At 41.3% G+C, this 22035-nt stretch overlaps 3 protein-coding genes and 3 non-coding genes across 7 annotated transcripts; all 6 read right to left on the reverse strand.

Annotated features, from left to right (window-relative positions):
- Nucleotides 1–369: 369 nt before the first annotated feature.
- LOC106562977 (heterogeneous nuclear ribonucleoprotein R) lies at nt 370–9935 on the reverse strand. Of its 2 annotated transcripts, XM_045714406.1 has the most exons (12): nt 9763–9935; nt 6570–6727; nt 5124–5242; nt 4913–5020; nt 4684–4797; nt 3914–4093; nt 3578–3713; nt 2968–3173; nt 2630–2779; nt 2398–2519; nt 1713–2254; nt 370–432 (listed from the first exon to the last, which is right to left on the reverse strand). In XM_045714406.1, the coding sequence occupies exons 2-12, from the start codon at nt 6721–6723 to the stop codon at nt 401–403; spliced, it is 1863 nt and encodes a 620-aa protein (XP_045570362.1). In that variant the 5' UTR covers nt 6724–6727; nt 9763–9935; the 3' UTR covers nt 370–400. The 2 variants fall into 2 exon arrangements, with proteins under 2 accessions (XP_045570362.1, XP_013983651.1); XM_014128176.2 differs by lacking the exon at nt 370–432 and having other exon boundaries at nt 855–2254.
- A 335-nt stretch (nt 9936–10270) lies between these two features.
- rpl13a (ribosomal protein L13a) lies at nt 10271–14999 on the reverse strand. The gene is made up of 7 exons (XM_014128281.2): nt 14848–14999; nt 13439–13511; nt 13166–13231; nt 12756–12857; nt 11123–11208; nt 10897–10956; nt 10271–10525 (listed from the first exon to the last, which is right to left on the reverse strand). The coding sequence occupies exons 1-7, from the start codon at nt 14866–14868 to the stop codon at nt 10316–10318; spliced, it is 618 nt and encodes a 205-aa protein (XP_013983756.1). The 5' UTR covers nt 14869–14999; the 3' UTR covers nt 10271–10315.
- Nucleotides 10645–10726, reverse strand: LOC123726809 (small nucleolar RNA Z195/SNORD33/SNORD32 family). The gene has a single exon (XR_006758960.1). It is a non-coding gene; the product is annotated as a small nucleolar RNA Z195/SNORD33/SNORD32 family (small nucleolar RNA).
- LOC123726819 (small nucleolar RNA SNORD50) lies at nt 12481–12552 on the reverse strand. The gene has a single exon (XR_006758972.1). It is a non-coding gene; the product is annotated as a small nucleolar RNA SNORD50 (small nucleolar RNA).
- On the reverse strand, nt 12957–13038 carry LOC123726808 (small nucleolar RNA Z195/SNORD33/SNORD32 family). Its single transcript, XR_006758959.1, has one exon. It is a non-coding gene; the product is annotated as a small nucleolar RNA Z195/SNORD33/SNORD32 family (small nucleolar RNA).
- Nucleotides 15000–16049: 1050 nt separating the features above from the next.
- On the reverse strand, nt 16050–18075 carry atp5if1b (ATP synthase inhibitory factor subunit 1b). The gene is made up of 3 exons (XM_014128385.2): nt 17809–18075; nt 16497–16609; nt 16050–16334 (listed from the first exon to the last, which is right to left on the reverse strand). The coding sequence occupies exons 1-3, from the start codon at nt 17875–17877 to the stop codon at nt 16193–16195; spliced, it is 324 nt and encodes a 107-aa protein (XP_013983860.1). The 5' UTR covers nt 17878–18075; the 3' UTR covers nt 16050–16192.
- Between the last annotated feature and the right edge of the window lie 3960 nt (nt 18076–22035).

Genomic DNA, 22035 nt, shown 5'->3' on the forward strand with positions numbered 1-22035 from the left:
GTAGCCTAATAAAGGCAGCGCTAGTTTGGGGAAGCTTTGTGACTGTAGTCCTCATACGAGGAGAGAGCTATTTTCTATGTTCTGCTCAGTAAACACACCACTGCATTATCTGTGTTCACGCATAAACCTCTAAGTATTAAGCAGAATTTCCCATTCACCTTACCACAATTTGTTTTACTAGAGGTGTTTACCAGAAAACGAATTGAGTCATTTTCAACATGATTTAACATCAGATACTAGCTGATGTAATAAAACTGGTGCATTATTTTACTGAGCAAAACAAGTGAAGTGGGCCGAGCCCCTCAGCAGAGGAGAGTAGCGCCAGTTTAGCGGTGAAGAGGTAAACCAGGCTCACCCTTCTTTGGGGAAGAACACAGCAGAGAATAGATGTGTTCCTCACTCACTCAACCGCTGCCGTTCTCGCGTCTTCACCTGGGGTAATTCGGAATAAAAGGAGAAACTTAAACAAACAAAACACAAAATAAAACTGTTAAGTTGTAATAAAATGGGAGAGTAGCTAAATAAGAAATCAAAAGGATAAAAAAATTATCCGAAAAATATGCTGTACTATTTATATTGCCGGGAAATGGAGGGGCCAGGAAATAGCACATTTGCGTGAATTGCCAGGTGTTCGGTGTAAATGTTTTGATGTCACTTTACACTATTTGGTGTAAAGATGCCCAAATTGGAGTAGCAAAACATCAGTCAAATAACTATATGATCTTAATAAAAGCAGTTGCTTTGTGTCTTTCATAAAATAATTCAGATCACTCACATTCAAGGCCAAACATGGAGGTCAAAATTAGTCTAATCATGACACGACTTGACACAACTGAATTTGAAATTGCTGATAATTGAATGAAGTATGGTTGAGTTTTATTGAAATGTAACAAGAACATTTTTATAAATACAAACACATCAAAGAGCAAATTGTCTTGGCGATTAAGGTTTTGCCAGACCCATTATCTAAAAGGGCAAATTTGAGAGAGTTGTAGTAATACGTTTAGAAAAACACAGTTTGTCTACTTCTACGAATGCTTAACATACAACTTTTACGTAACTATTCCGGTACATGAAAAAGTGCAATTTTCCTCTCCTTTTTTCCCCACCTCTGCAACAAAACTGAAAATAAAGCTTTCAGTTTAAAGCCTTTATGTACAAGCAAAGTCCTATGCCTACCTATCAGAAATCTGGGAGGGAAAATGTCCAATGGGGAGAGGGGTCTGGGAATGGGTTGGTGGCCAGTCACTGAACGATTCTCATGATTGCAAATGCTTTCTCAAAGAATTTTTCTCTTCTTTTTTTTTTTATGATCGTCCAATTTTTCCTGTAAATGCCAGCTTAAAAAAGCTAAACAAAAAAATCTTAAATTTTAAAAATAATAAAATAATGGTAAAAAATGTCCCAAGTAGCCACAAGCAAAGCAAAAAAGGATTAGCACAAATTATTAAGCAAGCTTATGTATGTACATTCATATTTTGCTCCATATTGGTACTATAGTGCAACAAATCCATATTTCTAATGTTATTTATGCATTTTGATTCATTTTTTTATTTTTTTTCTATTTCTTTTGAATGTGAAGGGTGATATATACACACAGCCAATCAAAGGTTGCTGTCAAAGCCCAATCCGTTCATGTTTTGTCTACTTCCATTGGTGCCCATAAGAATCTTGGTAAAACTCCTGGTTGTCATTATTGTAACCATAGTTACCAGAGTAGTCGCCACCTTGTTGCAGGGGTTGCTGGGCAATGGGTTGGGAGCCCCAGTTCTGGATGTTGGTCTGCCTGCGCTTGGAGTCCGGTTGGTTGTAACCGTCAGCCTTCCTCTTCCCGCCCAAGTTGTCCCCGCGGTTTCCCCTGGCCCCTCTGATGCCGCGGCCCCTCTGCTGGGGCGGGCCTCCCCGGCTCCCACGGCTTCCCCTCGGTACACCCATAGGAGCCCCCCTTTGGACGTAGCCACCTCTGCCGCGAGGGGGTGGTGCTCCTCGGCCTCTAGGGGGAGGGGGGGCACCTCGACTCACCCTGCCCCCCCTTCCTCTCGGCACGTAGACATCATCGTATCCCCCATAGTAAGGGTCGTCGTAGCCACCTCGGTAGTCATGGTAGTCGTAACCACCACCGTAGTAATCATCGTAGTAGTCCTCGTAACCGTAGTAGTCTGGAGGGTAGGCATAGCCACCTCTCCCACCTCGGCCTCTGCCTCGCATGGGAGGCGGCATGCGTGGAGCAGGATAATAGTAGTAATCATCATATCTGTGACAACAACAAAGCAAACAGGGACATAGGAAATAAGACAAATGGCATATATATAGAACAGGAAAAAAATATCATAATACAGTCATACCAGCCACTCCCAGCGGACTGGGCGTGGCTAGGTGCGGTCAACCTCTACTCACCCTGTGGTCCTAGTTGGCTGTCTCTGGGCCTGCCGCTCTTTCCTCTTCCTGTCCGGAGGCTTTGCCAGAACAATCTCTATCTCCTCGCCTTCCAATTCTTTGCCATTCATTTGTTGCATTGCCTAAATAGTGATGGGTTTCCCCAAGTGAATTTCCCAGAGATTTTCTACAAGCACAAGGCAAACACATAGCATGCATACTCCAAGGAGGTGTAGAAGATGCCAGTACTCACCTTCACGGCAGCATCTCTGTCCTCAAAGTGTACAAAGGCATAGTCCTTCAGCTTCTTTACCCGCTCCAACTTCCCAAACTGGGAGAAGGTTTTCTCTAGGAGCTCCTCTGTGACTGGTGTGGCCAGGTTCCTCACAAACAGCACCTTTACCTGGTGGAAGACCAACTCAGACAGTTTAGAAGTTGTTCTCTGGCATATTACGGCCAGTTCTCTCAGTGTAATGTTTCTACATGAAAGATATCTGGGTATTTCCTCTACTCCCTAGTATCTGTGATTTAACATCCTTGTCTGTAGTCAGATACTAGCTTGACGGAGGGGGGGGATCTTCAGGACCTTACCTTTGCCATAATCTCTGGGTCCGGTTCGTCTACTGGATCTGCCCACTCAACAGTAACAGGGTTCCCCCACACCTTCACCTTGCCACTCATGAGGCGGCGACGGGCCTGGGCTGCAGTTTTGTGGTCCTCGTATTCTAAGAAGCAGAAGCCACGGTTCTTCTTTTTATCATCTGGCTGGTGGTAGAGTATCACCTCCACGAGGCCCTCTGGTGGAGGCACACATATGTGCATGGTCAAAAAGAATCACAGGAAAAGCCTCCATTACACTGATTATATAATATGAGTGTAATATGATTGACTAGGAAATGAGGTCACCGGTAAGAATAGATTCATGAAATCATTTGGGATGAATGTCAGAACACACAGGGCTGCACCAACTAATATACGGTATGAAGATAGGGAAAGAATGGCAGATATTTATATCTAGGTGGGGTACCCAGGTATTCAAGCATGAATCAGATAACTTAATAACTTGTTGAAAATCTCTATGAAAGTATGTAAGAATCTCCAATTTCCTTGTACTTGTCAGCCGATGTTTCAAATATAAAACCTTGTTTAGATTGAGGGCACCAAAAAAGATGACATAACAATGGTACTGATTTTCTCTAACCTGTGACTTTGCTGAAATCTTCCAATATGCTTTCTCTTGTCTTGTTCTTTGGAATTGACCCAACAAACAGACGATTGTTTGCGACAGAGATGCAGACACCCAGGTATTTGCCCGACCGGATTTCATAATTATCACACTAGAACAAAAATATAAACAAAAAGTGTTCTCAAAATTGACCCCCACACAGATAAGTCATGCAGTTACACTTCATAGATAACTCTGGCATGATGATACACAGTGACCAACCTGTCTACAACGTTCATGGCTAGCAAAGCAAACACAATAAATTACCAAGTCATGCTCTTTACTTGTGGCGATTAAAAGGGGAAATCTTACAAGCTTGACGGCCTCTAGGGCAGCATCTTTATTGCAGAAGGTGATGAAGGCATATCCTCTGTTCTGACCCGAAAGGAGGGGGTCCATCATTAGACGCAGGTCCCAAATGGGCCCGGCTTTCTCAAACAGAGGCACCAGCTCATCCTCATACAAGTCTCTGGGGATCTTGCCAACAAATACCTGCATTGATAAGATCAAATTGGCAAATTACAAGCATACTGTGTAGCTTTGATTGTATTCAATGCATTTTTGACTTGGACAAGATGGAGCACTCTAGAAACTTTAGAGGTCGATTTGTGAAAAAGGCATATTAGATAATATTATAACTTTAAAGGCTGAGTAAGATGTTTCAGAAGATTGTAGTCATTACTTACCAACAACAGCTGCAAATCACAATAAAACTACATCAAGTTTTAAAGTTGACTTTCCTTCCGTTGTCTACCTAATACTAAAAATGTTGTGGTTCAAAGTGCGGTATTTATTTTGTTCCAATAGCACCAATGTTTGCTAGCAAGTTTCTAACTGCATTGTGGCATTAACTAACCATTAATTACTTACATATAACAGATTTTAATTTCCGTATATTTGTGGACAAAAATCGGACTTATTGCACCTTAAAAATGTTGAACCGTAATAAAATTGCATTCGTTTCCATAAGGTTGCGAATATTTTTTTCAACAGCCCAAAATTGAGAGGAGGACACCTCCTTAACAGCCAATAGCCTGCATGAGAAGACTGACAGGCAATAGAAAATAGGTTGTGCTTCTTGCCTCTGTTCCGATTCCAGGCTGGGCCCCTGAGTACACCTCGTCAGGTGGAGGCCCCCCATACTTCCTCTGTCCTGTGGTGACGTCCAAAGTGTAACCTGTTCTTTCCAGAAGAGCCTAGACAGTATCAAAGACAGATACATTCACTCAGAGACCTTTAGTCCATATGTCCATCATTGTTAAAACATAAGCTTATGGCACTTAATGGGAAAAGAAGAAACAATTTGTTCACCTTTATCTTAGTCTCATCAGGACCCTTTGTGGATTCTTGAACTTTACTTCCTTGCTTTTCTCGCTGTCTGTATGTCTTCATCACACCACAGAGAAATGCACTTTTGTTCTGAGAGAGAGAGGACCAATAGCGTTTAGTGTAAATCACTTTTATACCTTGTTGCGTCTTTGTATGACTACTCTTGAGGGACGATGTGGACAGGACCACTCACCTGCACATGTGACAGGTCACTCTCCCTGAACTGCTGTAACACTGACAGGGCTCCCTCTTCATTGAACTCCCTCAGGGCGTCGATGGCTCTCTCGTCCAGGTCAGCGTAAGCCACCAGTCCTGGGATGCACACACACACCCACACAACACACAGAGAGAGACAGAGACAGAGACAGAGACAGAGAGAGAGAGAGAGAGAGAGAGAGAGAGAGAGAGAGAGAGAGAAAATGTTATTTAGGCCGAGTCTGCGGATCCATAGGTAACCACCCTGCCCCCTTGTTTTTTTTGCCCCGAGAGCTGAAGATCCAATTTACGTTCTTTCGCATGTATTATTTTACAGACACATTTTTTTTAACATAGCTGCTGCTCAACCTCCCCCTTCACATTTCTCTCTTTACCCACCCTCTTCTGAACCCTCAACCAATTTGATCTACATGATCATGTAGGCTACGTCTCTGCCTCATATTTCTGAACATGCGGCTATTTGAATGAACATTCCAAAAAAAAAAGAAAGTTGGCTAATTTAGGGTGTAGGCTACAACCTTCTCTGTCTGTTGAAACTAAGGATAATGCCGTAGCACAAGCAGGGGCGCAGTTTACACAATGCATTGGGGCAAAACAATCTGCGTTTTAGTCACACGTGTACATCTCTAATAATGTCATCTTTATAGTTATGCTTCCATACTGTAGCCTGAGAAGCTAAAAAAAGAACACTGCTACTTTGACTGCCCCCTGCTTTACAAATGTTTGCAGTGACGGTGAACAAAATAACATTAAATCGCTATTTAGACTGCGTGTCTGTGTCTTGCTCGTGTTTGATATGCTGTCTAAATTGCTGCATGTACAGCCTCTTGACAAAAGAACATGAAATCGTTACTTAGACTGCCATTTTGTGTTGTGCTTATGTTTGCAATAGCCTACTGTTACAACAGACAAAAATGTTTGCTGTACAATAAGTTGATCATGTCTATTGTACAACATGTCAAAGTCTGTAGACTACACCAGGCAAAGATGTCCGATCATCGATGGGGAGAGAAAGGGGCAGCGGTAACATAAAAAAAATCTACATAGAGAATCCTGTACATGCGCAGGCCCTCTCTGACCTTTAGTTGTCGGGAAGAAAGGTTCAGGAAAAGTCGGATCAGCAGCCACTCCGTTCTATTTATAGGGTCACAACTAAGTCATACATTCCTGGTGAGAGTCACTGAAACATGATGATGACGCCCGGGGGAGAGGGCTCTCTCTGTAAGTCACCATTACACAGCTATGAGCACAACGCTCACTGACTCCTTCACTCAACGTGACTTACATCATACCACCGACCACGGTGGAATCCTTTGGTTGATAGTCTTCTTGAGCTTGCAGAAATATACATTATGATGTCTTAAGAAATATCATGCAATGCAATCAAGAAGTAGTGTGAACAACCCTCGCCCTTTGCACTTACCAGTCTGAAATATATTATCCAGGCTCTCCGCCACTTTCTGTGGAAGGCCTGCATCTATGAGTGTCTGGTAGTTCTCTGTGTGTGTTACAGTTATGTCCATTGGTTCGTCTTCCTCCTTAACTGGAGCTGAACTGCCATTCACTTCAGCTGCCATTCTCCTTTGGGTCAAATGATGTGAATCAAAAGAGATAGCAGGGGACTAGACACCACATGAAGAAGCAGGCCTATACATCACCTATGCTGCGCATTCACAAACAATATGTAAGACATAATAATACAATACTAGCTACTCTACAATGAGCAGAATACTATTTACTGCCCAATTATGGATATGAACATGTTAGGTATTGGGTAAAATGCAACTGTGATGCAATAGGCTTATTTATTTTCCATTGCCACCTGACCCACCATTAGCTAGCTAGCTAATGTCATCGTCATGCAAGAGTCCAATAAACCTCCACAGCAGGGAAAGAATTATCAAGCCTATGTCGACAGAAATTCAGTGGATACATTTTTAAATGTGAATAATAGAAATACGGAAAGTTCAGCTTGGTAAGTTAGCTAGCTAGCTCGCTATCTATCTACAGAGCATTGTTATAGAGCCAACCACTGATGTCTGACAGGGGGCACTGTATTGAAGCCACCAAGCAGCCATTTTCATACTCCTCCATGATAAAAAATTATTATTTTTAAATAATAGATTTTGGAAGGTATAAAGACATTTATTAATGTCTACAGTCATTTTTGCAAAGTATATTCTATTACAGACACCTTAACACATATTTTTTTATTATATTATGTGAACTAAACAAAAAAAGTAAAAATATCAAATAAAAAAATATATTTAATGTAGGTTACTTTTAGTCAGTAGTTCTGAAAGTAGCACTCACGAGCCAAAAGTGGTCCCCAAAGTTGTGTACTACATCACATATGTACACTGCAATATGTGCACCATGTCATTGCTCTCTCTCTCGCTCTGATGTATGTGCATCTTGCTAGATGTCACTCAAATGGCGAGGGGCTGAAGCTCATTGGCTAGAACTCGAATTGCTAGGGGGCTGGCACACGTGGGGGGAAATGTAGGGAAATGGTGCAGAGATTTTGTGGCTAATGGGGAACATGCATAAAGATGGCAGAATTCAGATATGATGTCATTGGCCTTGTTCGAGAAGATCAAAACTGTAATGTATCATGGGCAAATTGTGATTGACTGACCTACAAATAATAATGAGTAGTTATTTATGGTTCAAGGTTCTTTGTAGATCAGTCAGTCAAACAAGCCCATTGTCTTAGCCCTATATACTGAGTTTTTAAACTACTGCGACACGATATGGTTCAATGTACCAATAAATCAGCACAATCTACGTTTTAGTTTTTCCAAATTGCTGGTGTCTTGAAGCTAAATTTGAGATCATGTATGCTCTAATGGCCATACAAATAAAAGCACAACGGAGAGAGCTATATACAATACTGCTAATTTAGCAAAACGAGGAATTTGTGGTAAGTACATGAGAAACACCATCTTTATACACCTCCGCTATTGAGGTAAAACAGTAATTCTGCTCATAGATTATGCACGCATGAACTACACATTGACACATCCAGACCAAAGCGGGTGGATTAAAAAATACTTAGTCGCCAAAGTTCCGGAGCATGTCTTTAAAACTTCTTCGGGATCGGTGTCCAGTCCACGGGACAGTTGAGCTAACGTAGGCTAATGCGATTAGCATGAGGCTGTAGTAACAAGAACATTTCCCAGGACAGACATATCTGATATTGGCAGAAAGCTTAAATTCTTGTTAATCTAACTGCACTGTCCAGTTTACAGTAGCCATAAAAGTGAAAGAATACCATGCTATTGTTTGAGAGTGCACAGTTTTGAACATGGAAGTTATTAATAAACAAATTAGGCACATTTGGGCAGTCTTGAAACAAAATTTGGAACAGATATGCGATGGTTTATTGGATCAGTCTAAAACTTTACACATACACTGCTGCCATCTAGTGGCCAAAATCTAAATTGCAGCTGTGCTGGAATAACACATGGCTTTTCTCTTGCGTTTCAGAGATGGTACCAAAAAATAAAAGGTTTTTTTCTTTGCATTATATTTTACCAGATCTATTGTGTTATATTCTCCTATATTCCTTTCACATTTCCACAAACTTCAAAGTGTTTCCTTTCAAATGGTTACAAGAATATGCATATCCTTGCTTCAGGGCCTGAGTTACAGGCAGTTAGATTTGGGTATGTAATTGTAGGCGAAAATTGATCCTTAAGAGATTAACAAATACTTAAATACATGTAATTTTGTCCTTGTAACGTCTTACTAAAATACTGTAGAATTCAATTCATTCCTGTGGTCTGCTGCTGAGAAGTACCAATATGGCAACCGGTGGCTTCAAAGCCTCTCATTGGCTATTACATTGCATCCGCAATACAGATTTACACATCATTGGAGCCAACCAAGCAGGAGTTAAGTGCCAGTGTAATGTGATGTTATTTTACCCCCTAGCCCAACTGTCCATTGTATACTCTTTATATACACACAGACACACACTTGTGTCCCCCATGTACCTTTGTATTGATTTGTCAATAACGGTAGCATTCTGTAAAACCACACACACAAAAATGAGTGCCAGTGTCGACCAGACAGCCACCTGGATACTTTTTCGCGCGCTATATTACAAGTACGAGGTAATACACCATTCACGTGCTAGATTGCTAACCGAGATGGTTAGCAATTAATCTATGAAATTCAAGCACGATATTACAGTAACGTTGCTTTTAACTGAAAAGTGCGACAAGTAGCAAAGCTAGTCGTTTGAAATATATTTTGCATGTGGGAGGTACATCTGGCTAACGTTACTACTAGCTGGGTTGCACGATGCATGTCTGGTTGGTATGTCTGAGACGTGGGCTCGTCTGTAGTACACAAAGCCAAGCAGACCCGCCCCCCTCGACTGAGCATAATTGGCAATTCGCTTACATTAATACCAGTACACACGCAATTAAAAATGAGATCAAAAGGCAGGGATTAAATTCCATTTGATTTCAAATGTTTTCCCCCTATGATTAACTAGTGTCCAACACCGGGGCCTAATCGCTCTAGCTAGTTGCTACAGTATCGCAATTTCAACAGCCCATTTTGCTAATCCTTCCCGATCAAGAACAACAAAACCTGGAAGCACTTACCGCTCCACAAATCCCAGTATTAAAAAAAAAAGTTAAAATTGTCACAGTATGCCAAATGTGAACAAAAGTGTTCCGGAAAATGTGATTCTTGTTTATTTGGGTTTGCACATCGGAGAATGACCGAACTGGCGCTCGTTCACGCCCCTTTCTCGCGGTCAACCCGACCCTGCCAGCCGCGCGCACGCATTTGATCCACGGGGTTTCCTACAGCATTTCACAAGGACCAACGCCATAGAAATATGTTACATTATTAACGCATTTAGCACCGATTAATAATCACTTGTTACACGCAAAATGTGTCCGTTATGAAAAATGTACAACCTGGATGTTGCTCCAATTGTAAATAAAACAGCATTTTGTCTAGGCGTGCTTCCATTGTGTTCTAACTTTGATTAGAAGTAATACTGTTCATCTCTAGCAGTAGGACTGCATCTCAAGATTCATTACATTTCCTTCTCAACTTCATGCAACTCAAACACACCAAAAAAATGAATCAAGCGAGTCAAGCTTTCTATAAACATTTATTTATCTTTATTGGCCACCACGAACCAGCTCAGACAAGGACACCATATTGTTTCAGGACAGCAGTGTACTTTGAAATCGTGCTCTCCACGTTCTTCTCTGCCAGCTTTGACAGCTTGGTCACTGTCTTTTTCTTGGCGTACCGGATCTTGGCCTTCTCCTTCCTCTTCTCCTCCAAGGTGGCTGTGATGGCCTGGTACTTCCAGCCGACCTCGTGGGCCAGACGCCCGAGGAGGGCGAACTGGGGAAGGCAGGTTCACACAAAGTAGAAACAATGTCAAACAAATCATTAGCCCAACAACCCATATAAAGGTCATAAGAATAGTTTCCACTACTTAGGGTTATAATTATTATTTGGCTGTTGTCTCAGATGGTAGTGCATGTAAAGTATTCTCATGGTCGTTAAACTCGAATATTTACCGATGTAAACGTCACTGACAAGAATAGATGGGTACCTGGCTAAATACATTTCGGCCAATGTCTGGCTAGCAAGAATGTGGCTAAACATTAGCTAAACTACAGTGTTGCCTGCAACTTTTGACATCTACCTACTAGTCAATGAAGAGTTGATCAATTCAGTGGTGTTATTTGCTAAACCGATTTTAGGCTTACCTTGCGAGTGGGCTTCAGACGGACAATCTTCAGGGCAGCAGGTACGACCATGCGCTTCCTCTGTGGAACAAAATAAATGTCAGCTCCAAAAGCAACAGCAAGTTCATTAAAAGGGGTAAGACATTCACTTCTCATACTCAAAGTCAATACTCAAACAATGTAAGTATTAAAAAGTAGCATCACCAACAGCACAAGATCAGTTATGCTGGATGATTGAAACACTCACCTTGTCATAAGGAGGTGGGACACCATCGAACACCTTCAGCCTCTCCAGTGCAGCCTGTCCCCTCTTGGTTTTGTGAGGCAGCATGCCTGTTGGGTTCCAAGGGGGATCAATAAAGTTCGGATCTTACTAGGCAATTAGGTCAACCCACATAGGATAGGCAATACGCTGTAGCACAAGGGAAGCCAAGGGAAAAAAATATATCTATACTTATGGAGACAGTGTCACACACAGGTTCCATGCCAATTTTAAATTGTAAATATGAAATAGGTATAAATCCCAAATGTGCAGAAACTTCCCTCTAACTGTTAACTTCTTATGGCTTGGGGGCGCTATTTTCACATCCGAATGAAAAGTGTGCCCAAAGAAAAACTGCCTGCTACTCAGGCCCAGAAGCTAGGCTATGCATATAATTGGTAGATTTGGATAGAAAACTAAAGTTTCTACAACTGTTTGAATAATTTCTGAGTATAACAAAACTGATTTGGCAGGCGAAACCGAGCACAATCCATCCAGGGGAAAAAATTTGAGGTCAATCTGTTTTCCATTGGTTTTCTATGGTAAGCCCGTTAATAGAAACATGCTTGCAGTTCCTATAGCTTCCACTAGATGTCAAAAGTCTTTAGAAATTGGTTGTTTTTCTTTAGAGAAATGAAGTAAGGCTTTTCAGAACGAGGGTCCAGCCTAGGGCTCTCTAATGTTTTGATGAGCGCGACCTAGAACACGCTCTTTGTTTTCCTCCGGTATTGAACAGTTTATCCCGCCTTAAATTCGATTGATTATTTACTTTAAAAAATACCTAAAGTTGTATTAGGAAAGTTGTTTGAAATGTTTGGATCAAGATTACAGGTAACTTAAGATATTTTGTAGTCATGTTGCGTGAGTTGGAACCGGTGTTTTTTTATTTTAATCAAACGCGCCAAATAAATGGACATTGGCGATATAACGACAGAATTAATCGAACAAAAGGACCATTTGTGATGTTTATGGGACATATTGGAGTGCCAACAGAAGAAGTTCTTCAAAGTTAAGGCATGAATTAAATCGTTATTTCTGACTTTTGTGTCGCGCCTGGCGGGTTGAAATCTGATTTTCATGTGTTGGTATGCTGGGCGCTGTCCTCAGATTATCGCATGGTTTGCTTTTGCCGTAAAGCCTTTTTGAAATCTGACACGGTGGCTAGAATAACAAGAAATTCAGCTTTAATTTGGTATATTGCACTTGTATGAAAGTTATTTATTTTTTTTAATTTGCATTTGGAGCTCTGTCATTTCACCGGATGTTGGTCAAATCGATCCAATTAATGGGATTTGAGCCATAAGAAGTTAACAGACACCAGCACAACATTGTGGCCCTGACTAAACTCAGCAATCAGATCCGAAAGTTTGTCTCATCAAAATGATCAGCTTCGGGATAAGTGTTCATCACAGTCAAGTAGGAACCATATGCTGTGCAAGGTGGAGTTCAGAATGTGCATACTTCATGCCACTGAATCACCCCATAGGGACCATTTAAATCAATGTCCATAAAGGTGAGGTCCAAGGAAGCCCCTGGACTAGTAAAACAGGCAGCTGAAAAACAGCCAAAATTTGAGCTCGAAAAAAATCCCAGTTTAAAGAAGGGACTGTGATCTTACCCCTTACGGTCCTCCAGAAAATTCTGCTGGGCGCTCTGAAGTGATATGGTCCACGTGAGGGGTTGGTGTTCATTCTCTTACGCAGGAAAGCCAGGTACTTCACTATTCATAAAGATAGGCGCAATACATTCAAGCTATGCCAGTGTCTAAACCGTTACACAACAGCCACAATTTCACAACTCTGGTCATACCATATTGCTTTATGTCTCAGATGGTAGTGCATGTAAAGTATTCTCATGGTCGTTAAACTCGAATATTTACTGTGGTAAACATCACTGACAACAAGCAAATCTTAAGATTTGGCTCAAAATAGTTACTATGAATCAAAGGTAGGACATCAGAATCACACAACACATTACAATTACACCAAAGGGGTTAACCTGAATATATACAAAGTGTCAATAACTTACATTTGTTACGGTAGAAGTTTCCAGAGATGTTGATACCCTCACATCTCACAACTACCACCTTGTGGCCTGAAACGGGAGAAATCATGACTTACATGAGTTATCATTGTAGTTAAGCAATGTAGGTTAAAAGCATCACTGACAGTTGTAGCAAGCTAGTCAAACATATCTAGGACCAAATCAAGGTGCAATTACACATCAAGTGACATGAAATTCTTGGATTTAATATTGATTAAAGTAACAAGATGGGTATTAATTTATCGCGACATGACTCACCAAGCAGAACTTGCTTCGCCACAATGGCAGCGAGACGACCAAGTAGATGGCCCCTGCCATCAAGCAGCAGAACCTGGCAAGGTAAGACGCACATCAAGTAATTGAGAATAGCTGCACACCACCTGTGGTTCAAATGATTCAACAAAGTTGCCTAAGTCTCAGATCGTAGTGCATGTACAGTATTCTCATGGTCGTTAAACTGACAAACAAAACAAATTAACTTGGATAAATACATTATAGCTACGGTTTAGGGCCAACATGGCCGAATCTGGCTAACAAAAGCATCCAGTGCCTTCAAGTAAAGATATAACATTCAAAATGGGTATTGTTTTTGTGCATCTCTGTGCAGCGTTCCAGCGATTCCATGGCAAATTTCATGTTCACGTGAATCTGAGCTACAGCCATTCAAGCAGGGAGAAATTAGGCTCGTATGACGTAGCATCGAGATGAAGCCACTCACTAAACTGTTAATAGGAAAACGACTATTAGATCTAAAACGTCCATCATACATGTCAGATATCAATATTGGCCGATGTCATAAGGCAGGAGGTTGTACTCTACAAGGAGCCATTATTCATATTTTTGTTGCATTCCTACCTCAAAATGTCTAATTCAATTGGGGGTTTAAAACATTTCTCCCATTGGTTTGCATTTTCAGTTCCGGTTGCATTGCGCCATTGCGAATGCCAAACTCCACTGAGGCACATCGATCTTCATGCTGAAAATCGTGAGATTGTAGAATCCTAAATTGAGCTATTTTACAGCTAACTACTCCACAACACGCTGATAATGACTTGGGTATTATAGTGTGTTGCTACGTTTGCTAGCTAGCCCATAGAGAGCATTGCATTGTGGGGTTAGTCGATTTGAGCTGCAACAGATATCCACATGTTGCTACCAACCTTATCACGATAAAAATCAAACATTCACAAAAAATTGTTCGTGTTAAGTAACCCTTTAAAATTATAGGAATGAGTGGTTTCGGGGGGGATTCCATTTTAACTGGGTCTAAACATTAACTCGCGTCAACGTGGCCCTTGGCTTACCCAACTACCGTTATAACGTTAAATAGTAAATTCAGTGTTAAGAAATCTTCAAAACTAGACCCATTTGACCTCAACACTTCACCAAAAATGCCAACGAACCAGGGATTTATTCTGAAGGGTTTTTGTAGCCAACTATCCAGCCTAGTCCGAGTTAGCCGCGTTGCGTTCTTTTAGCTATTTAGCTAAGTTGCGTTAACCAACATATGACATCCTGGATGTGTCAAATAATACGACAAATGCTACGAAATGATCTCCACTAGTCTTCATTTACAATACACAGAGATATTTAACCGGAATAAAATGTATCTATATGGATGTATTATTTACAAATATAGATATGTTGGTTCTTGAGCGCTTACACACCTTATTGAACCGGTCCGCCATGATGTGCGAAAAGAAAGACAGACGGGTTGTCCCGCAGTAAAAGACAGGGGTTTCTAGGCGGAGCAAAAGTTTTAGAGGAAATGACGAGTATGTTCATTCTTATTTACGGGATTTATACAGGGCTTTATACGCAGTGTACAATGTGCTAATTGCCACCCTCTGGACAGCGTGAGGATTAAAGAAATCATTACTCTCCCTAGACATGCATTGGTCCCTCTTTATCTGGGTCCATTGGACACTCTTACAGACTGTTGTGGCTGCTTTGCTTGATGTATTGTTGTCTCTACCTTCTTGCCCTTTGTGCTGTCTGTGCCCAATAATGATTGTACCCTATTTTGTGCTGCTACCATGTTGTCATGTTGCTCCCATGCTGTGTTGCTGCCATGCTATGTCTTAGGTCTCTCTTGATGTAGTGTTGTCTCTCGTCTTGATGTGTTTTGTCCCATATTTTTATTTTTAATCTCAGCCCCCATCTCCCCAGGAGGCTTTTTGGTAGGCCACCATTGTCAATTCTTTTTTTTTTTAACTGACTTGCCTAGTTAAATAAATCCATACAGTCAATGGGTTAGATGCATGTAAATATCAGAAATAGACACGTCTCAAATGTATAATACTCCACAACAAGCATCTCCTTCACAAAGTGTCAGCTTCATGTTTTCATACATGTATTGGCTTTCATACATCTATAGCAATTAGATAAACATGACTATTGTGTGTCCCTTTCAGGAAATGTCTTGCATAGCAACAGCACAGCATCAATACAATGAAAATCAAACAATATTACAAACATGTGGATAAGGTTCATGTGGTGGGGGTGATTTCTGTGCTCTGGCGGATGTGTACATGGGATCTGTATCTGCGGCCTGATAGTAATAGCTGGTATCACCTTCAATTAGCAATGTTGCATGATTGTTTCTTCAATGGAGGATGTTATGGCATTGGCAAAACAGAGTTGTGTACGGACACCAATTCATGGGATAAGTTTCAATAAAAGACATAGCATCAAATTGTCTTCTCTTTGCCATTCATATTGCCAGAACCCATTTGGACAGTACAGCTACACTAGCTGTAATCATCCTTCTGTAATGTGGCGAACAATCATCCTCCATAATGGCACCCCACATCTCAAATCTTAATTTTAGCACAAACAATAATTGAAAGCAATAACCATGACAAAACAATAACCATTTCAAATAAATGTTTAATAACCTCAAGCATATACAGAACAATCAATCACATATACACAGCTGCCCAGAGACAGTGCAGGCGATGACTAGGATTTGGCAATAGAGAATCCCTGGCCTTTATTCTAATGGAGTGAGTCTCAGTCATCGTGCTTCAGTTTCCTAATTTTTCCCTTGTGACGGTCAATCTCACTCTGCAGCCTCGAAATCTCCTTCTTGTGGTGGTCAATCTCCTCTTGGTGATGCTGCTTTAGTGCAGCCAACTGTTCTTGCTCTTTACGCCTGTAGAGGGAGATTGGAAAGTGTTAGGTACAGTGAGGACACAGTATGAATACAGGCCAGGCAGACTGCCACAAAGCCTCGATAAATATACAGTGTCAATTTTGGCAAACAAATAGGTCTACCACCAATTGGTCGTACAGTATACTGTAAGTCCCAACTAACCGGAAGTACATTTCCTCCTCTGCTGCCTGTTTCTTTCCGAGGGCTCCTCCTGCCTCTCTGACAGATCCTCCACCGCCACCTCCTTTCCCTGCACCTTTGCCCAACTCACCCAGCTGGTACATGGAGAAGATTAATCAACAGGTGAACATATAAGAACAACAAGATGTTCCTTAGTAGAACTATGTATGAGATTGAAATGTTGGCTTATGGACAACCTTTGTTTGAGAAAAAAACATGACCACATTGCATAAAGCTTTCATTTTACAATGGTAAAGGCTAGGCTGTTATCAGCATACAGTATATAGAAGTAAAGGGTTCTCACAGAGATGGAAAGAGGTATAATCTTTGCATCAGTGCCATTATGGCGTCTGACAGCATGGGCAGCGAGAATGAGCTACCTCCATTTTAAAGTAGTCAATTGTTTTTCTGTTTGAAAAAAGTGCAAAGCTAATATTAGTGATTAACCACCACCTGCAGTGCTGGAGTCCTGAACCAAATCTTGTCATTCATATGTTGTGGCCACTAGATGCTGGTATCATAGTGGAGATCATTTCATAGCACCCCATTTGAAGGGGACAATGCTCTGATCATTGGCTCTCTGCTCCCAAACCATAGACATCCAAGCCCAATTTACTACTTTAAAATGGTGGAAGCCCTAAAAGGCAACGTCCATGCTAAAACTGGTTATTTCCAAGTTGAGTCCTGTATACATCTCTATGGGTTATCCTTATGAAGTGTCACGTGACATGCAGCTAAGGCACATATTGAAGTGGGGAGTTTTTTGCACGCGGAACACCGTAATCTATGTCAATGCATTGCAAAGTGTTAGGCTATGTAGCCTCAAATAATGCATACACTAATTCTCATGTCCCAATGAAAAACTCCCCCCTTTAATGTTGACTGAAAAGACCAACAGAATTGACCAGAGAACGTAAACACTGCCTTTAAAAAAAACCTCTGACCATTGTGGGCAACAACTGTAAGGTCAGAGAATTGTTTCAATAACCATTCATAGCGGACGCATTCAACCAAATTCCATACACACATTAGACCGAGGTGTATGATTGAGCTGCTTACAAAGCTATTTCGATTCATAGAACGGCGTCAGTACAGTCGTTTGCTACAATTTGTATCAGAACGTTCCAAATACCAGCTAAACATTGTAACATACTGACATAGTAACAAGAGCATTACAAAGTGTCCAAGGCCATCGCGAAATCACTTGACAATTGAATACGACTCGTTTCATTTTAACTTTGGACTGTATTAGCAGCGAGACGTGGTTGTCTAATCATATGTGGCGCATTTTTACCTGGTCAGATGCCATCCTTAGCTGTGTGGTGAGGAGACTCCTAACATCAGCTCTCAAAAACCTTGCCATTTCGTCCCAAAAAACAACTAAATTTAGACCGTTTGCCCTTGTCTACCAAAATAAACCAAATCAGGGCCTAACCATTTAATACAATGGGGGTGTTTGTGGATGAGAATGAACTGAGTCTTTATTTTTCTATGAAGGATCAATAAGATACAGCGAAATAGATTACCATCTGTGAAAAGTGGGTTTTTACCAGTAAGAACGTTTTAATAAATGGTGATCTGCCTCAAACAACAATTATATTTGAAAAAACGTTCACCCCTATGCGTAATGGTACGGTCTCATAACGGACAGTATGATACCAAAGATGTTTTATCATATTGACAAGATAGTCGAGTGACCGCTCTTACAAGGGAAATACATGTCCTCAAAATTGAAGGCAGGCTGAATGACGCAAGATCAGTTGGGACCATTTTATAAAGTCGTTTTATGTCAAAGTTGCCGAAATGCCACGTGCGTCTACTTACATGTGCATTCATAACAACCTAACCATTACAAAACTTATATTCGATCAAATGAGCTTCACGTAGCAAAAGAGCAATTACATGTTTTGTTGACCAAATTCGACACTCTCATTGACCTCCATACAAAAATTCCTCACTTTCAGGGCGGCGTAAACTCCTTCGCTTTGCCTTTCTGATGACACCGCTATAGCTAGACCGTTTGATATAGATGGACTGCGTACTACGTAGTGGCGTCGGGAGTGGCCTTGCACTTCTGCTAAATTATGGCTTTGATGACCACATATGCATGTTGTCAAACACACAGTAGGCCTACACCACAACTATTTGACATTTCAAAATTAAATTCTATTTCGAAATTAAGGTATTGTATTTATAGCCTACTATTAAACAAGTTCAGTCATCAGAAAACAAGCAGGAAAGCCATGCATGACTCTTTACCCAGTAGTAAATCGTTTGGGTAACTGACATTTTCCATGACCTATATTCCAAGTATCACACTTTAGAGGCAGCGTGAAAACAAAACGTTTGTTTTATGGTGTAACAAGTGGTCAGTTAAAAGGGCAATCAGCAGGTGCAACAGCAATTTTTGGCCTTAAGTATATAAATGATATACACATTGATTTTTGAAGAATTAACTTATGCCTCATGAGCTTAGTTCATCTGTTGTACTGCATCAGAACCCAAAATGTAAATTAGTTTTATTCCAATGTTTGTAAACAAACTAAATGTAACACTATATAGCCTCAAAACATGGTTAAAACTGTACATTTAATATAATTTATGGCCAGTCCTTTGAGAGTGGTTACATTTCTCCAGCCCCATCCCTCAGCTTTTTACCGAAAGAGATGTGGGGATCAAGAACACTTTGTTTCAGGTGCTGACTGCCACTTTAAAGTCAGTAATGAGATTATGTGGTCTGTAATTTACTGTAATTGGTCCCTTATGCAGGCTATGCTTACTATGTGTAGACATAATTATTGTTTTGATAGCCATAATCAACTACGCTATACAAGATATTGGGCTAAAATATGTACCCTTAGCCTGGTCTCAGACTAGACGGACATAGTAAATGTAAATCCAGGACACTCATTAGTATGATATGTTACGTTTGGCATGGTTACACAAGATAGATGGTTACTAACGAAAGTAGGGTGGTTGGTCGGGGTGGGCGTATAACGCGAATGTCTAGCAAACCAAAAGTTGCGAGTTCAAATCATCACAGCTAACCCTTCCCCCAACTCCTAACATAGCTAACATTAGCCACCTAGGTAGAATTAATAAAATATCACACAGTTTGAAAATTCATAACATAATACGAAATGTAATTCGTAACATATCATACGAAATGGACATCCACAAATAAATACCAACGAAACATGAGTGTCTCAAAACTAAATGAGTGTCTCAAATTTACGTACACAATAATATTGTACACAATAATATAAAAAGCTTTGAGACCTGGTTGGCAGCGATATGACTATACAAATGGGCCATATCACAGTTAGTGCAGTAGTGCATCTGTCACTATATGTGACTCTCACTACCCATAAAAAGGTTGAGACACAAATAGGAAAAGACAGCTGCTGTAAGGGACTTTATTCACAATGCTGCAAGAAAAGTATGTCCTTCTATAACAAACCAAACACTTGATTCATCTGATGTAGCCCCCCCCTCTTCAGTCAAAACTGGGTTCATTATCACACCTCGCACACACAGGCACCAGAAGATAAGAAACAAAACAATAACACATTAACAGTAGAGTCCAAACCACATATTACAAATGCATTCACTTTTTTTCTCCCTTTGCCATTAAGCTATTCAATGATTTAAAAGTACAGTATGGTCAGACCGTTAAAAGTGCATTAAAAAAACAGAAATTGTGTTGAAAAAAAAAATAAACTTGGAAATGTAACCTTAATTGAAAATTCCTTTGGTCCATCATTGGCCCAAATATTACTTAAAAACTATCACCACAAGTGACAGATCCCTGGGAAGTCACAGGCACTCAAACCTTAATACAGGTAACTGCCAAAATAAAGGAAATACCAACAAAGTGTCTTAATAGGGTGTTGGGCTACAATGAGCTGCCAGAACAGCTTAAATTCACTTTGGCATAGCTTCTACAAGTATCTGGAACTCTATTGGAGGGACGCAATACCATTATTCCACAAGAAATTCCATAATTTGGTTATTTTAATGGTGGTGGAAAACGCTGTCTCAGGCGCCCTCCAGAATCTGCCACAAGTGCTCAATTGGGTTGAGATCTGGTGACTGAGACGGCCGTGGCATATGGTTTACATAGTTCATGTTCATCAGGCCAAGTCTAGGTCCAAAAGGCTCCTTAACGGCTTCTACTCCCAAGCCATAAAACTAATGAACAGTTAATCAAAAGGCTACCCGGACTATTTTCATTGACCCCTTTTTTTACGCTGCTGCTACTCGCTGTTTATTATCTATGCAGTCACTTTACCCCTACCTAAAAAATCCAAATAATTTCAGATCTTCATTGTAAAGGGTTTAAACACTGTTTCCCATGCTTGTTCAATGAACCCTAAACAATTAATGAACATGCACCTGTTGAACGGTCGTTAAGACACTAACAGCTTGCAGACGGTAGGCAATTAAGGTCACAGTTATGAAAACTTAAGAAACTAAAGAGGCCTTTCTACTGACTCTGAAAAACACCAAAAGAAAGATGCCCAGGGCCCCTGCTCATCTGCATGAACGTGCCTTAGGCATGCTGCAAGAAGGCATGAGGACTGCAGATGTGGCCAGGGCAATAAATTGCAATGTCTGTACTGTGAGACGCCTAAGACAGTGCTACAGGGAGACAGGACGGACAGCTGATCGTCCTCGCAGTGACAGACCACATGAAACAACACCTGCACATACATCCGAATATCGCACCTGCGGGACGGGTACAAGATGGCAACAACAACTGCCCGAGTTACACCAGGAACGCACAATCCCTCCATCAGTGCTCTGACTGTCCGCAATAGGCTGAGAGAGGCTGGACTGAGGGCTTGTAGGCCTGTTGTAAGGCAGATCCTCACCAGACATCACCGGCAACAATGTCGCCTATGGGCACAAACCCACCGTCGCTGGACCAGACAGGACTGGCAAAAAATGCTCTTCACTGACGAGTCGCGGTTTTGTCTCACCAGGGGTGATGGTCGGATTCGCGTTTATCGCCGAAGGAATGAGCGTTACACCAAGGCCTATACTCTGGAGTGGGATCGAGATGGAGGGTCTGTAATGGTCTGGGGCGGTGTGTCACAGCATCATAAGACTGAGCTTGTCTTTGCAGGCAATCTCAACGCTGTGCGTTACAGGGAAGACATCCTCCTCCCTCATGTGGTACCCTTCCTGCAGGCTCATCCTGACATGACCCTCCAGCATGACAATGCCACCAGCCATACTGCTCGTTCTATGCGTGATTTCCTGCAAGACAGGAATGTCAGTGTTCTGCCATGGCCAGCGAAAAGCCCGGATCTCATTGAGCACGTCTGGGACCTGTTGGATCGGAGGGTGAGGGCTAGGGCCATTCCCCCCAGAAATGTCCGGGAACTTGCAGGTGCCTTGATGGAAGAGTGGGGTAACATCTCACAGCAACAACTGGCAAATCTGGTGCAGTCCATGAGGAGGAGATGCACTGCAGTACTTAATGCAACTGGTGGCCACACCAGATACTGTTACCTTT

Source organism: Salmo salar, chromosome ssa01, assembly GCF_905237065.1.
Source record: "Salmo salar chromosome ssa01, Ssal_v3.1, whole genome shotgun sequence".
Taxonomy (NCBI): domain Eukaryota; kingdom Metazoa; phylum Chordata; class Actinopteri; order Salmoniformes; family Salmonidae; genus Salmo; species Salmo salar.